We start from the raw sequence: 14,345 nt of genomic DNA on the forward strand, positions 1-14,345 counted from the left end.
GGCCGCAGGTCTAATTTTTTTCAGATTTTTCCATAAGGTGCACCATCTTCAAAAACCCGAAAAACTTGTTTTGTAAGTGTTTGTGGGATTTTCCCATTTTAAAAACTTCAAAATATGTAGATCAAATTAAGGTTTTTGTTATACTTCTTTACGCGCGATATGAGGGTGAATTTTTATATGTTAAAACCTACGATCCCGGCGCATGCGCATTATAACTTTGTTCTGATTGGATGTTCAAATGACATGTCAATAATTATCCAATATGGCAGCTGTAGCGCAGCTGTGGTTTGGACGGTTGACGGTTTGGTTATGTATGGTTGTTGCGTTTTACAATTTGTGGGAAGAGAAACAACAAAGGTTAGTTAATAGTTATACTGCCTTTTTAAATAGTTTTCATATTATATTTTTGAAGTTATACTTCAAAATATTTTAATTTATGTATGTATCAGTCCAGAAAAGGTGTGGAAAGAATATATGAGTGTTTTTAAATATATTTTTCTACAAACGTGTTAAAAATGTAATTTTTAGGACTCCATAGGAGCGTTAAAAATGCTACTTTAAGGCACTAGTGCTTTAAAATTTTTAAGGCACTGCAGTTAAAAGTGAATTGTCAAATTGTGAAACGTCAAAATATTTATATTTCAGTTATTACCATTAATATTAATAATATAACTTGCGCAATTTAAAAAAGGGGGTTTAAAAGGTTTTTTATTATAATTTTGTGTCTTTGGATTTGTCTTCCTTGGGCGTAAAATAATAAAACATCTATTTTTATATTTCACTTGTCACCGTGATGTATAATTATGTATATCTGAAAGGTAAGTAGCATGCGGCTTGATGGCCTTGTTGGTAGAGCATTGGACCAGAGATCAAAAAATCGTGAGATTGCGGGTTCAAATCCCGGACGATTCATATTTTTTTCTTTTTTTTTAATATTTGGCATTGTTAAGTTTTGGTTTTACATATTGGATTTACTACATACAATTGTTTACGTTTGCATAACATAACCTGCATCTTATTTTTTCTTCTTATTATTTTTTTGGACTATGGCCTTGACAATTATCCAGCAACCAGGACTAATATAATTGGCCAATATAATTAAAAGTGCGAATAAAAGTACAGAGCATAGAAATAGAGGTCGCTTTGCCGAACTTGCACGGTCCCAATAAGACCGGTTGATAAATCTGAACTGATCCAAACAATCAATAGTATCAAAAGCAAATCTTCCTGTAGTACTGATGGTCTATCGATAAATTTTTTTCTAATCTCCCAGAAAATGTGTTGGAAGTCCTCATCTCACTGATTAATGATTCTTTTGAGAAAGGCAAATTTCCAGAGTGCCTAAAGACTGCCATCATTATTCCTCTTCATAAGGGTGGTGAAATATCTAATACCTGCAATTATAGACCTATTGCACTACTACCGGTACTCTCCAAAATTATTGAGAGACTCATAAAAGCCCGACTTATGTCCTTTCTAGTTGAAAACAACATTTTATCACAAAATCAGTTCGGCTTTTTAAATAATAAATGCACCACTGATGCCATGTTTCTATACTACATGAGGTTTATCAAGCACTGAACAATAATCTTCACACTGCCACCGTTTTTTGTGACTACGCCAAAGCTTTTGATTGTGTAAATCATAACATTTTGATAAAACAACTAAATTTCTACGGAATTCGAGGTATTTCTTTAGATTGGTTCCAATCTTACTTGGATGATAGGAAACAACTGGTTAGAGCAAATGATACAGACTCTAGTCTCAAAAACATTGTATGTGGGGTACCTCAAGGATCAGTATTGGGTCCTCTACTTTTCCTTATCTTTATTAATGACATCACTAGTTTAAAAATCGATGGAAAAATCTTTCTTTTTGCTGATGATACCAGTATCACTTGGAGCAACTCAAATATTGCAACTCTTCATGCTACTATAACTTCTGATCTACTTACAATAAAAACCTGGTCTGACTCTAATTTACTCTCGTTTAACGTAGATAAAACAATAGCATTATCTTATAAAGGAGCTCTTCAACCCTTACCTCTTAAAAACAGCCAGATCAGTACTGTTGATTCTGTAAAATTTCTTGGTATTTTTTTAGATAGCAACCTTAAATGGTCCCTCCATATTAATTTGTTAAGGAAGAAACTATCTTCAGCTTGCTATGCTATATGTAAGATCTGTTTCGAATGAACTCAATTTGGCATCTTCCAAAATAACATATTTTTCTTTGTTCGAGTCACATCTTCGTTATTGTCTTCCTTTTTGGGGTTCTGGTAAAGCTGCCCAATTCGATGTTATTTTCAAATTACAAAAAAGAGCAATAAGATATATGTTTGGCCTCAGAAGAACAACACATTGTAGAAGTTACTTCAAAGATCACAGAATTTTAACCCTTCCATCTTTATATATTTTAGAAACTGTTTGCTTAATTCGTAAACATCTACATGTCTTTCCACTAAGACCTAATCATGACTACTTCACGAGAAATTCTACCTTTGACGTCTATTTACCGGCCCCGTCATCTGAGTTAGTAAAGAAATCTATATTATATTCCGCAAAAAAAACTTTACAACCATCTCCCTCTACAACTTAAATCTGCAGCATCTTTCCCCAAATTCCGTAAACTGACAAAAGCCTACCTATCCGAAAGACCATATTATGCAGTAGAAGATTTTCTTAATCAATAACTAAGAAATTACAGTACCCTTTGCACAAGTAGTATTTTTATTATTATTTTTCATCTATATTTGGGTGTCATATGCAGCAGCTTAACTTTTAAACTTAATTACTAGGTAGACTATGCAATTTGCAATTTATTTAAATTTTGCAAATGATTAACTGTTTGACTTCATTATTATTATTTTTAATTTATACTGACGATTTATGTAATTTTAGTAAACTGAATTGTTATTGTTTTGTTTTCTTGACTTTCTGTAAGCTTTGTCGATAAAATTGTACAATTTTTCATGACAATAAAGCAAATTTCTATTCTATTCTATAATCTAAAAGATACTTATACCGTTGTCAATTTGTCAACACTCCCATTTTCATATAATAGATTATCATAAAGATACTCACCCCAAGCAGTCAACGATTCCGTTAGGAAAATCGCCTGTAGCGGTGGAAAATACACCACCAACATTTGTCCTAAAACTGACAGCGTGACAGCGATCAGGAACATTTTGTTAGAAAACAAACCGATGGTAAATACGCTCTTAGTTTGTGATCGGCAAGAGAGGGCGTTCCACATGTCAAAGAAGACGAAACAAGTGAATGTCATCGTCGTATCTCTGGCAGTTATACCTTCGGAGCTTAGCTGAAAATATAAAGATGTTTATTTAGTTATTAAAGTCAGTTTTATTATACGAGACATGCTTTTTAAGTAAGCACCAAATCATCATTCTGATCAATGAGCATTGTCCACAACAACATTCAAAACAACTAACACTCTAAGATCTATCCTGTCCAGAACCAAAACCAACAACAAACAAGAAAGATCCAAAAACTGCATCTACAAAATATCCTGTGAATGCAATAATTTTTACGTAAGAGAAACTGCAAGACCACTAAGCGTTAGGGTTAACGAACACCAAACATACATCAAGAACAGAGACTTCCAAAAATCCTAGATATGCAAACAATCCTGGGACAAGGAGCATAGAGTACAATGGAGAGATGCATCAATAATCATGAAAGAAACAGACTAGAAAAAGAGAAAAGTGAAAGCAGCAGCCCTCATCCTACTTAACAAAAAACCATGTGTAGTAAACCCATCACCAGAAAGTAGCAGGCTTTGGTTGCCAATACTATAAGAAGAAGTCAATATCAAAAACACACCAACAATAGCGGAATAAAGGAAGTCGAAGAACAAATAGCCCGATCAGGGAACGCAAAATTTTACGAAAACCTCCAAAAAAATAAAGGAAGGATGAAAATTTGGGAATAGGTAGTTGAAAGTGTCTATTATTATAAAAGAAAAAGTTTACAATTCTACATTCCCTCCATTTTACAAAAATTGGGAAATACGGGGTGAAAATTTTTTTCTCAAGGGTGAAAAATATACTTTCAAAATAAGTCCGAAATTGTATAAAATGACTAATTCTAAGTAACTTTGCGAGTGAATGTGTTCATTTTTTAACAAAAAAAAATGTTATTGGACGGTTTTTCGGAGATAACTCAAAAAGTAAGTATTTTAGAGAAAAAAATATTCTTAGTAAAAATATAGCTTATAAAAAATTGAAAAAAATGGTGTATGCGTATGCGTGAGGTCTGCAGACCCGGTAGAAGCAGAGTTGCAGCTAATGAAATGTAGGTTCTTCTTCGTCAAATTCCAAATCGAATATTTCAATGCGAAATAACCAAAAAACGGAGCACTTTTCGGGAAAAATTCATTACAAATTTTTTAAAGTGTTTAAAAAAAGGTTTATTTTTGTTTTTAAAAAAAACTTTTAACATTAAAAGTAAGTGAGTTACGCTCAAAATATTGTTGGTTCCTTTTATTTTTTGGTAAAAAAAAATGGCGAAAATCGCCTCTTAATTAGCTTCTCAAATAAAATTAATCGTTACCGCTTTACAAGTTACTTTAAATACTTATGTATTGCTATGGTGTTATATTATCTATAAGTTTCATTGGTTCAAAGTGCTCAGTTTAAAAAAAATGGATTTAAAATAAAACATTTTTTTAATTTTGAAAAAAATCGTAATTGTTTATGGAATTAACTTAAAAACAATTAGGAATACCAAAAATACCGCAGACGTTCGGATACAATTAGTGTCTCTTTGCAAAGACAATGACGTCGACTTTGCAAAGTAACAAGACACTTATTCAACACACACACACACTACACATTACACCTGAGTTAGTGATAAGTTATACAATTACGAGGCTAAAGGTTCTAGTTCTAAACCAAGGCCAGAATCGGAGGAAAAAAAAGGAATACCAAAAATCTCAAAGAGTAATAAAATGTACGTTTTGCTTTTCTGAATATTTTTGATTTTTTGTTTTCTTGTTAGACGACAAAAATTGGTTATGCTATGGCTGTTCAAAATTTGCCTAAACTCGTGATTATAGTTTATTTTTTAACCAGGAGGAGTAAACTAAAAAGACAGATTCACACCAAAGAAAGTCACTAGAATAATAACCAAATACATCTTCTTTTTTGGTTGATCTAGTCGGCCCTCGATCAAAGATAATCCATAAATATTATATTAAATTAATACGTCGCTAAAGAGTTCCAAAAACAACTGCTTTTTATATAACAGCAGACTAACAATCTAAAAATTAAAGGAATAACACAGAAAACACAAAAATCGCCGATATAACTTAATTAACCTATGAAATGTCACTAGTGTCAAAATTTGATAAATGTCATTAGTGTCAAAATTTTATAACAGTGGAGTAAACTTGCCTGCGGTTGGACCAATTACAAACAAGCAATACAGCGCGGTAAATTTGAATCACTCCTCTTGGTTAAAAAACAAACCATAGTTACTCGTTCAAGCCTACAGCTAGTAGACTACAGCTACTAGTTTTAACTACAGCTTTTTCAAAACGAAGCACTTTGAACCGATGAAACTTACAGATTATATAAATAATACATAGACAAAGTAACTTGTGAAGTGGTAATGTTAAAATTTATATGTGATGCTAATTAGGGGGTGATTTTCGCGATTTTTTTACCAAAAAATAAAAGGGACCAACAATATTTTGAGCGTAATTCACTTACTTTTAATATTACAAGTTTTTTTAAAAAACAAAAATAAACCTTTTTTTAAACACTTTAAAAAAGTTAAAATGAATTTTCACCTAAAAGTGCTCCGTTTTTGGGTTATTTCACATTGAAATATTCGATTTGGAATTTGACGAAGAAGAACCTACTTTTCATTAGCTGCAACTCTGCTTCTACTGGGTCTACAGACCTCATGTATACACCATTTTTTTCAATTTTTGATGGGCTATATTTTTGCTAAGAATATTTTTTTCGCTAAAATACTTACTTTTTGAGTTATCTCCGAAAAACCCTCCAAAAACATGTTTTATTTTGTTAAACATGAACATATTCACTCGCAAATAACTCGAAAAGGATTGACTTAGTGAAAAAACTCTATAGAAGAAAAGTTGTTTAGAATTAGTCATTTTATCCAATTCCGGTCTTATTTTGAATGTATTTGTTTTTCATCTTCGAGAGGGGGGTATTCCCCTCCATTTTTGAAAAATGGAGGCGGATGTAGAATTGTAAACTTTTTCTTATATAATAATAGACAATTTCAACTACCTATTCCCAAATTTTCATCCTTCCTTTATTTTTTTTTTGGGGTCAGATTGTTTTTTGATCGACCTAAAATATCACAGTGCAAAATGTTTTATGTAGTCATCAATAAAATATTAAGTCTCAGTGTCTTTTTCACTCGATGTAATTACAATATTCCTTTCGATAAAACTGATAAGGAGCAGAAAACAACATGAATTGAAAGAGAAGTTGAACGAAAAATCCAACAAGTTTGAATCTTCATGCATCAGATCGTGCGCTATGAAATTCCCACCTTTCAACTCCAAACAAGGCATGCGCAGCGCATTCCTTTTGTTCATTACACCATGCGCTGTAACGCATGCGTTTATTGAACACGAAGTTCAACAAACACCAGTGTAAACATAGCTTCATATACACATAATATTTAATTCAGAACCTTGATAATATAATACAGTCAAACCGGGTTATTAGAATACCGGTTATAGGGATATTCCGCTTTAAGGAATAGAAATTTGAGACCCGGAAACGTTTCTACTAGCCACCAATGATCGGTTATTAGAATATCCCGGTTATATGGATAATTTTGCTTGACACGAAGGCTATTCCAATAAACGGGTTCGACTGGTAGCAAAAAATTGAGTTACCTCCTTTTGAAAAACCCAAAGGGTGCCACCAATGATAAACAAGGCTGAAAGCAAAACATTTAAAATGAGTTTCTTTGTAATCATAGGCTCTTTGGTGTCTCGAGCTTTTTGTTTAACGACGTCCTCCTCGACTGGTTCTACTCCTAAACTTTGTGCTGGAGGTCCGTCCATTATAATATTTATCCACAAAATCTAAAAATAAAACATGATACTGGTTTATTACAAATTGACAAATGTTAAAACAAAATGCAAACACAGATAAAACGATAGCCCAAATCGAGCGAAGAGTGTGAAAACAATTTAAAAAACGTGAACATATAAACTATTTTAACATATTTTCATTAAAAAAATCCAAGAATATCCATTAAATTCTGCAAAAAATTTCGTTAACAATTCATATAACACCGGTTTATAGCGTCCTGCGCCTTCCGGTTCCTATTTTCCGGCCGTGTCGATCTGTCCAATCTCCTGGTCGTAGATATCTCTCTCAGACATTGCTTTCTGGATTCCACTTATCCAGGTAGTTTTTGGTCTGCCCCTGTTTCTTCTTTCCGGGGGTTGCCATTCCATTATCAGCTTTGGTAGTCGATGTTCCTCCATTCTTTGTACATGGCCATGCCAACAAAGTTGTTGGATTTTTCCTATTATGTTTGTTTTCCTATTCATACTATATCGTACTCGTTCATTCGTTATGTGTAAGACTCTAGAGGAGCAGGTAGATCTTCGCCAGAAATCCATTTCCAGTGCGAGCAACTTCTGTTCTGTTCGTTTATTCAGTTGCCAGGTTTCACATCCATACAGTACAATGCTTTTAAAGATGTTATTATGTAGCTGTGTTTACTTTTCTTTTGATATGGTTTTTGACCAAAGTAGTGAGTTCAAAGCTCCTATTACTTTCTTTCCATTCATAATTCTCTCCTCTATTTCGAATTCTGTCCTTCCTCTTTGTTGGATTCTCGTTCCAAGGTGTACATAATCTCAGCTTTTCTCAATAGCCACATAATCCTCTAGTTGTAACTCATTTTTCTGTCCCCCTATACACATATATTTGGTTTTCTCTATATTAGCCCGATTGGGGAACACAAAATTTTACGAAAACGTCCAAAAGAATAAAGGAAGGATGAAAATTTGGGAATAGGTAGTTGAAATTGTCTATTATTATATAAGAAAAAGTTTACAATTCTACATCCCCTCCATTTTACAAAAATTGGGAAATAAGGGGTGAAAAATATTTTCTCGGGAGTGAAAAAATATACGTTCAAACTAGGCCCGGAATTGGATAAAATGACTAATTCTAAACAACTTTTGTTCTGTAGAGTTTTTCACTAAGTCAATACTTTTCGAGTTATGTGCGAGTGAATATGTTCATTTTTAACAAAAAAAAAAACATGTTTTTGGACGGTTTTTTGCAGATAACTCAAAAAGTAAGTATTCTAGCGAAAAAAATATATTTAGTAAAAATGTAGCTTATAAAAAATTGAAAACAATAGTGTACGCGTGAGGTCTGCCGACCCAGTAGAAGCAGAGTTGTAGCTGATGAAAAGTAGGTTCTTCTTCGTCAAATTCCAAATCGAATATTTCAATGTGAAATAACCAACAAACAGCACTTTTCGGGGAAAATTGATTACAACTTTTTTAAAGTGTTTAAAAAAAGGTTTATTTTTGTTTTAAAAAATAACTTGTAACATTAAATATAAGTGAGTTACACTCAAAATATTGTTGGTCCCTTTTATTTTTTGGTACAACAATCGAGAAAATCACCCCCTAATTAGCTTCCCAAATTAAATTAATCGTTACCGCTTCACAAGTTACTTTACTTATGTATTGTTTATATTATCTATAAGTTTCATTGGTTTAAAATTCTCATTTTTGAAAAAAAAAATGGAATTGTTCATGGAATTAACTTAATAATTGAGGCGCTCAGAGCAACAGTGGCCTAACCCACATCTCACAATTTTACCTAAACACTTTTATTACATTAAACTTATCACTTATTTAAGTGTTTTCAGATGCAGAGTAGCTCAAACGATGGTTGCTTGAGCCACTCTGCATATGAAAATATTTAAGTAATGCATAACTTTAGTGTAATAAAAGCATGTTGGTAAAATTGTGGGATGTGGGTTAGGCCATTGTTGCTCTGAGCGTCTCAATTATTAGTAATACCAAAAATCTCAAAGAGTAATAAAATGTACATTTTGCTTTCTGAATATTTTTGCTGTTTTCTTTTCTTTTTAGACAAAAATTGGTTATGCTATGGCTATTCAAAATTTGCCTAAACTCGTGATTAGTTACTCGTTCAATCCATTTTAACTACAGTTTTTTCAAAAATAAGCACTTTGAACCGATGAAACTTAGAGATCATTTAAATAATAAATAAGCAAATTAACTTGTGAAGTGGTAATGATAAAATTTATTTGTGATGCTAATTAGGGGGTGATTTTCGCGATTTTTTTACCAAAAAATAAAAGCGACCAACAACATTTTGAGCGTAACTCACTTTTAATGTTATAAGTTTTTTTAAAAAGTAAAAATAAACCTTTTTTTAAACAGTTTAAAAAAGTTCAAATGAATTTTCCCCGAAAAGTGCTCCGTTTTTGGGTTATTTCACATTGAAATATTTGATTTGGAATTTGATTAAGAAGAACCTACTTTTCATTAGCTGCAACTCTGCTTCTACTGGGTCTACAGACCTCAGGCATACACCATTTTTTTCAGTTTTTTATAAGCTATATTTATGCTGAGAATATTTTTTTCGCTCAAATACTTACTTCTTGAGTTATCGGTTATAAAACGTTCAAAAACATGTTTTTTTCTTTTAAAAATGAACATATTCACTTGCAAATAACTCGAAAAGTATTGATATAGGGAAAAAACTCTATAGAACAAAAGTTGCTTAGAATTAGTCATTTTATCCAATTCAGGACTTATTTTGAATGTATATTTTTCTCCTTCGAGAGGGGGGTATTCCCCTCCATTTTTGTAAAATGGAGGGGATGTAGAATTGTAAACTTTTTCTTATATAATAATAGACAATTTCAACTACCTATTCCCAAATTTTCATCCTTCCTTTATTTTTTTTGGGGTCAGATTGTTCTTTGATCGGGCTATATTGGCGTATAGGCCCCATTTTTATATTCTCGAAACAGCCGTCATATATTTTGTCTTATATTTTGTCATAAATATTAGATCATCTTTATCCTGGGCAATCATAACCTGATCGTCAGCAAAATGTAGTGTGTATAGTGTTGATTCATCATTTAGTTGTATCCCCATGCCAGAACAGGATTTCAGCCACTTATTCAAAACCTCATTTATATAGATTTTAAACAGTGTAGGCGATAAGCTGCATTCCTGTCGTAGTACCTTATTCCACCATGAAGCTATCGGATAATCTGTTGTTGATTTTTATATTTGCTTGAATGTTATAGTATTTAGCACTGCTTTTAATTAATTTATATTAATAGGGGATTTTTTCAGGACTTGGCCATAATTTACACAGTGGTACGGTATCATATGCCTTAGTTAGATCGACGAATTGTAGTTATATATCTTGTTAACAATTCAAATCTTGATAATTTTCAGTAGTTTTTTAAATAACTTCAGTTGATATCTAGAATCCATTTAGAGAGGTTCCTCAGGGCCAGCAACCCACATAGTTGGGAGTACTACGTTGCCATGATGTAAAATCTCAAACATCACATAATATCATCTTCAACCATGTAATATAATCACCATTTTATACCATTTAAAGGGTTTTCTCTCAGATAATTTTAGTGGCCTTAATCACGTATACCTTGTAAGCAGCAATGATGATGGAATTGTCATTCCGAAAACGTTCTGTGATGTAGCCCGAAAGGGTCTTTAAAAAATATCTTTTATAATGGATTTTTTTATAAATTTTCCGTTTGTTATTGCTGCTAGGTGGCATAATTTTCTTCCATTATCGTTTGTCTCGTTATGAATTGTTTCTTTCCCTGCTACTTCCTTATTTTGGTTAGACTGAAGAAATATTACACAAAATAAACTTTGCAACAATAAATAGTACAATAGCCATACAATAAAAAGCATACAATAAATAGTATGCAACATTTTCGAAATATTTCTTGTATTTTATATTACTTCGACTACCTATTCGAGAGGATACTTACTTGCATAGCATTTAGTGGATTTGGAATATCTAATATTGTTGATAAAGCTATTAAAGAAAGTGCGGCTATTGACGTCGACAGCTGGAAAGTAACAAAATTCCTAATATTATAGAAAATACTTTTTCCTTCTTCTATGGCAGCTCTAAAAATAAAACAATTTAAGTTAAAATATCTGACGATAAATCAATTTAATTACATATTAGATTTCAAATAGAATTTATAAATGGCACTAGTAATGGGCCTTGATTTCACTACTGGTGATTTAGTCGCCGTGATTTATAAATCACCAATAACTACCGATCCTGGCGAATTTCGATAACGGTGATCAGTGACCAGGTATATCAGATATAAATTTCACGGCCAACGTCTCACAAAACGTGCTTATACAGTAAATATTACGATATTCCAGTGATCATGATTTGGGTAATGGCAACTAACATCTAGGGATTTATGAACGGTGAACATTTTTAAAAGTTTATAAAAAAATTTACTTAAATTTCTAGTTATATGGTGATCACGGTCACTGTTTAAAATTGCCGTTATTCAAAAATCACGGTTACTTTAAAAATCACCACATTCACCATCACTAAATGACAGTAATTCGTCCGCTAGCTATCGAGATCAAGCTGTAATTCGATATTAAAATACTCACATAATCGTGTAGAAATCATCATCCACAAGAATCATATCCGCAGCTTCTTTACACACATCCGTTCCGTTCTTACCCATCGCTATACCGATATCCGCCTTTTTCAAAGCAACTCCGTCGTTGACACCATCACCAGTCATACCTACGATGTGACCGGTCCTCTGCAACGATTTTACTATGGACAATTTGTTCTTGGGAGACACCCTGTAGAATACCGTGGCTCTGGGAGTTGCTTCGTCCAATTCGTTCTCGGTAAACGTGTCTAGTTGTTCTCCAGATAAAACTTGAGATGGGAGAGTTTCCAAGCCGATTGATTGTGCTAAAAAATTACAGTAACATAAACACTGTGTAACAGAATTCAATTTTGGCGATGTTCACTATACAGGGTGAGTCATGAGGAGCTGTACATATTCCTACCTCGTATAGAGGCTCCTATACTTACTCCGTAGTGTTACAACCCTTGACGGTTTTAGCCGACTCGACAACATGCCTCCACTCTTCTCTGTCTTGAGCAACTTCCATCCAATTCTCCACACCCAAAGTGTTCAGGTCTCCTGCTATATTATCTCGCCACCGGCGTCGAGGGCGTCCATGTGGTCTTCTTCTAGTTGGGACTACTTACCTTACCAGCCTTACTATTCTTTCATCAGAATGTCTTCTATCCTGTCCTATCCATTCGAGTCTTCTGGATTTTACTTCTTCTATTAGGTTAGCGTCTGGATATAGTTCTTCGAGCTTTTTGTTAGTTCTTACCCTATATTGTCCTGCTGCTTCATTAAGCACATGCCCAAACATCTTCCTTAGGATTTTTCTTTCCCAAACACATAGTCCCTCTTCGTTTGCCTTTGCTATCGTCCACGTTTCGCTACCATACATCACTATGGGTCGTATTATTGTTTTATATAGCTGTATCTTTGTATGTCTTGTTAGTTGCTTCGATTTTATAAGGTTTGGAAGGACACGAAGATTATTGTTGCCGGCTTGTACCCTTTTGTTTATTTCTTATGGCTGTCTTCATCAATGGTGCTACAGCCCTATGAAAGAGCCTCGACCTTCCCAAGTCTATTACGCCAGTCAGTCTTATCCATTGCCAACCGTTGCCAGATTGTTGCGCCTATTTTTCTCCCATCCTCATCTACACCATCCTTCCATCTGAGTTTTGACCTACCCCTATTTGTACTTCCCACAGGTTGTGACATAAGGATTCTTCTAGGAGGGTTGTTATGCTATAATCTTGCTAGATGTCCTGCCCATCTTAGTGTTCCTATTCTTATAAGAGATACTACGACTTTACCACTAAATATATGTTTATATCTGTGGTATACCTCATAGTTGTACCTCCTCCTCCAAATACCATTTTCACAGATGCCACCGAATATTCCTCTCAGGATCCTTCGTTCAAATATAAGCAGAAGGTTTTCATCTGCCTTGGAGATGGTCCATGTCTCCGATCCATATGTCAACACTGGTTGTATAAGGGTTTTGTATATGGTTATTTTTGTTTTTTGGCTTAAATTTCTGCTTCTCATATGCCTACTCAGTCCAAAATAGCATTTGTTCTCTAGGATTATCCTTCGCTTGATTTCTTCCGTCATGACGTTCTCCTTGGTGATCAGGGAGCCTAAGTATGTGAATTTGTCCACCACTTCAAAGGTAGAGTTATCAACAGTGAATTGGTGACCGATGTTTCTGGCTCTATTGTTGGGTGTTGATGCCAACATCTTAGTTTTCTCTTCGTTTACTTTCAGGCCCATATTTTTTGAGGCATTTGAGAAGGTGGTATACATTTCTTCTAGTTTGCGTGTTGTGCGGGCAACTAGGTCCATGTCACCTGCATATGCCAAAATTTGGGATGATCTATTAAAAATATTTCCTCTGTTGTCTATTCGTGCATGTCTGACCGCCTTTTCCAGAGCTAGGTTGAAGAGGAGACACGCCAGCGCATCTCCCTGTCGCAGCCAAACATTTGTTTCAAACGCCTGTGATTGTTCGCCCTGTATTTCGACTTTGCAAACAACTTTACGCGTTGCAGCCTTAACCAATCTTATCAGTTTATCAGGAATGTGGAATTCATCCATGGCTGTCTTACGCCCTGTATATTATTAAACAATGGGAGCAGATTATTTTTAATGGTCATTTGTATTTCCCATGGGGCCTCCATACGAGGTAGTAGAATGTACAGTTCCTCATGATTCACTCTGTATGAATATGTTTTGTTTCGTTAGAACCAATTTTGACTGCTTGGTTTCCAAGCTATTGGACCATAAAGCTAAACAGAACAAAGTTTAAGTTTTCAATCTAATAGAATACAAAATGATATTTAAAATATCATTTAATATCCTACCAGATTAAAAACAATGGAAACCTTCTCTGATTACCACATCCGAGGCTTCTAAAATTGCAAGCCATACTGGTTGCTGAGACTATTTAGGTCTGGATCCCGCGTATGAAAAAAAAGTTGATTAATAGCAAGCTGAAAATTTGTTAATAGCTTAAGGGTGTCTAGTCGGATAAACTTTGATATATAAGAACACTGGAACAGGGGCAGTTTTAATTGTGGAACAGGTTAAAAATTTGGAACGGTCAGACCACGAAAACGGCACATTTATTTTGTCCGACAGAATTGACTTAAACTCTCCGAACAGAGA

At 33.9% G+C, this 14,345-nt stretch overlaps 1 protein-coding gene across 6 annotated transcripts in view; it reads right to left on the minus strand.

Annotated features, from left to right (window-relative positions):
* Positions 1 to 14,345, minus strand: part of LOC114335441 (calcium-transporting ATPase type 2C member 1) — a 127,882-nt gene that overhangs the window by 14,920 nt on the left and 98,617 nt on the right. For all 6 annotated transcript variants that reach the window (XR_007696338.1, XM_050643304.1, XM_050643303.1 and 3 more), the window contains exons 9-12: positions 11,701 to 12,016; positions 11,049 to 11,190; positions 6,901 to 7,092; positions 3,084 to 3,321 (exon numbers count right to left, since the gene is read on the minus strand). Coding sequence is in view for 5 of the 6 variants with exons in the window: in XM_050643304.1 (XP_050499261.1) it covers positions 3,084 to 3,321; positions 6,901 to 7,092; positions 11,049 to 11,190; positions 11,701 to 12,016 (888 nt within the window). In the remaining variant the exon portion in view is untranslated. The remainder of the gene's footprint in view (positions 1 to 3,083; positions 3,322 to 6,900; positions 7,093 to 11,048; positions 11,191 to 11,700; positions 12,017 to 14,345) is intronic.

This window comes from Diabrotica virgifera, chromosome 2, assembly GCF_917563875.1.
Source record: "Diabrotica virgifera virgifera chromosome 2, PGI_DIABVI_V3a".
Lineage (NCBI taxonomy): Eukaryota > Metazoa > Arthropoda > Insecta > Coleoptera > Chrysomelidae > Diabrotica > Diabrotica virgifera.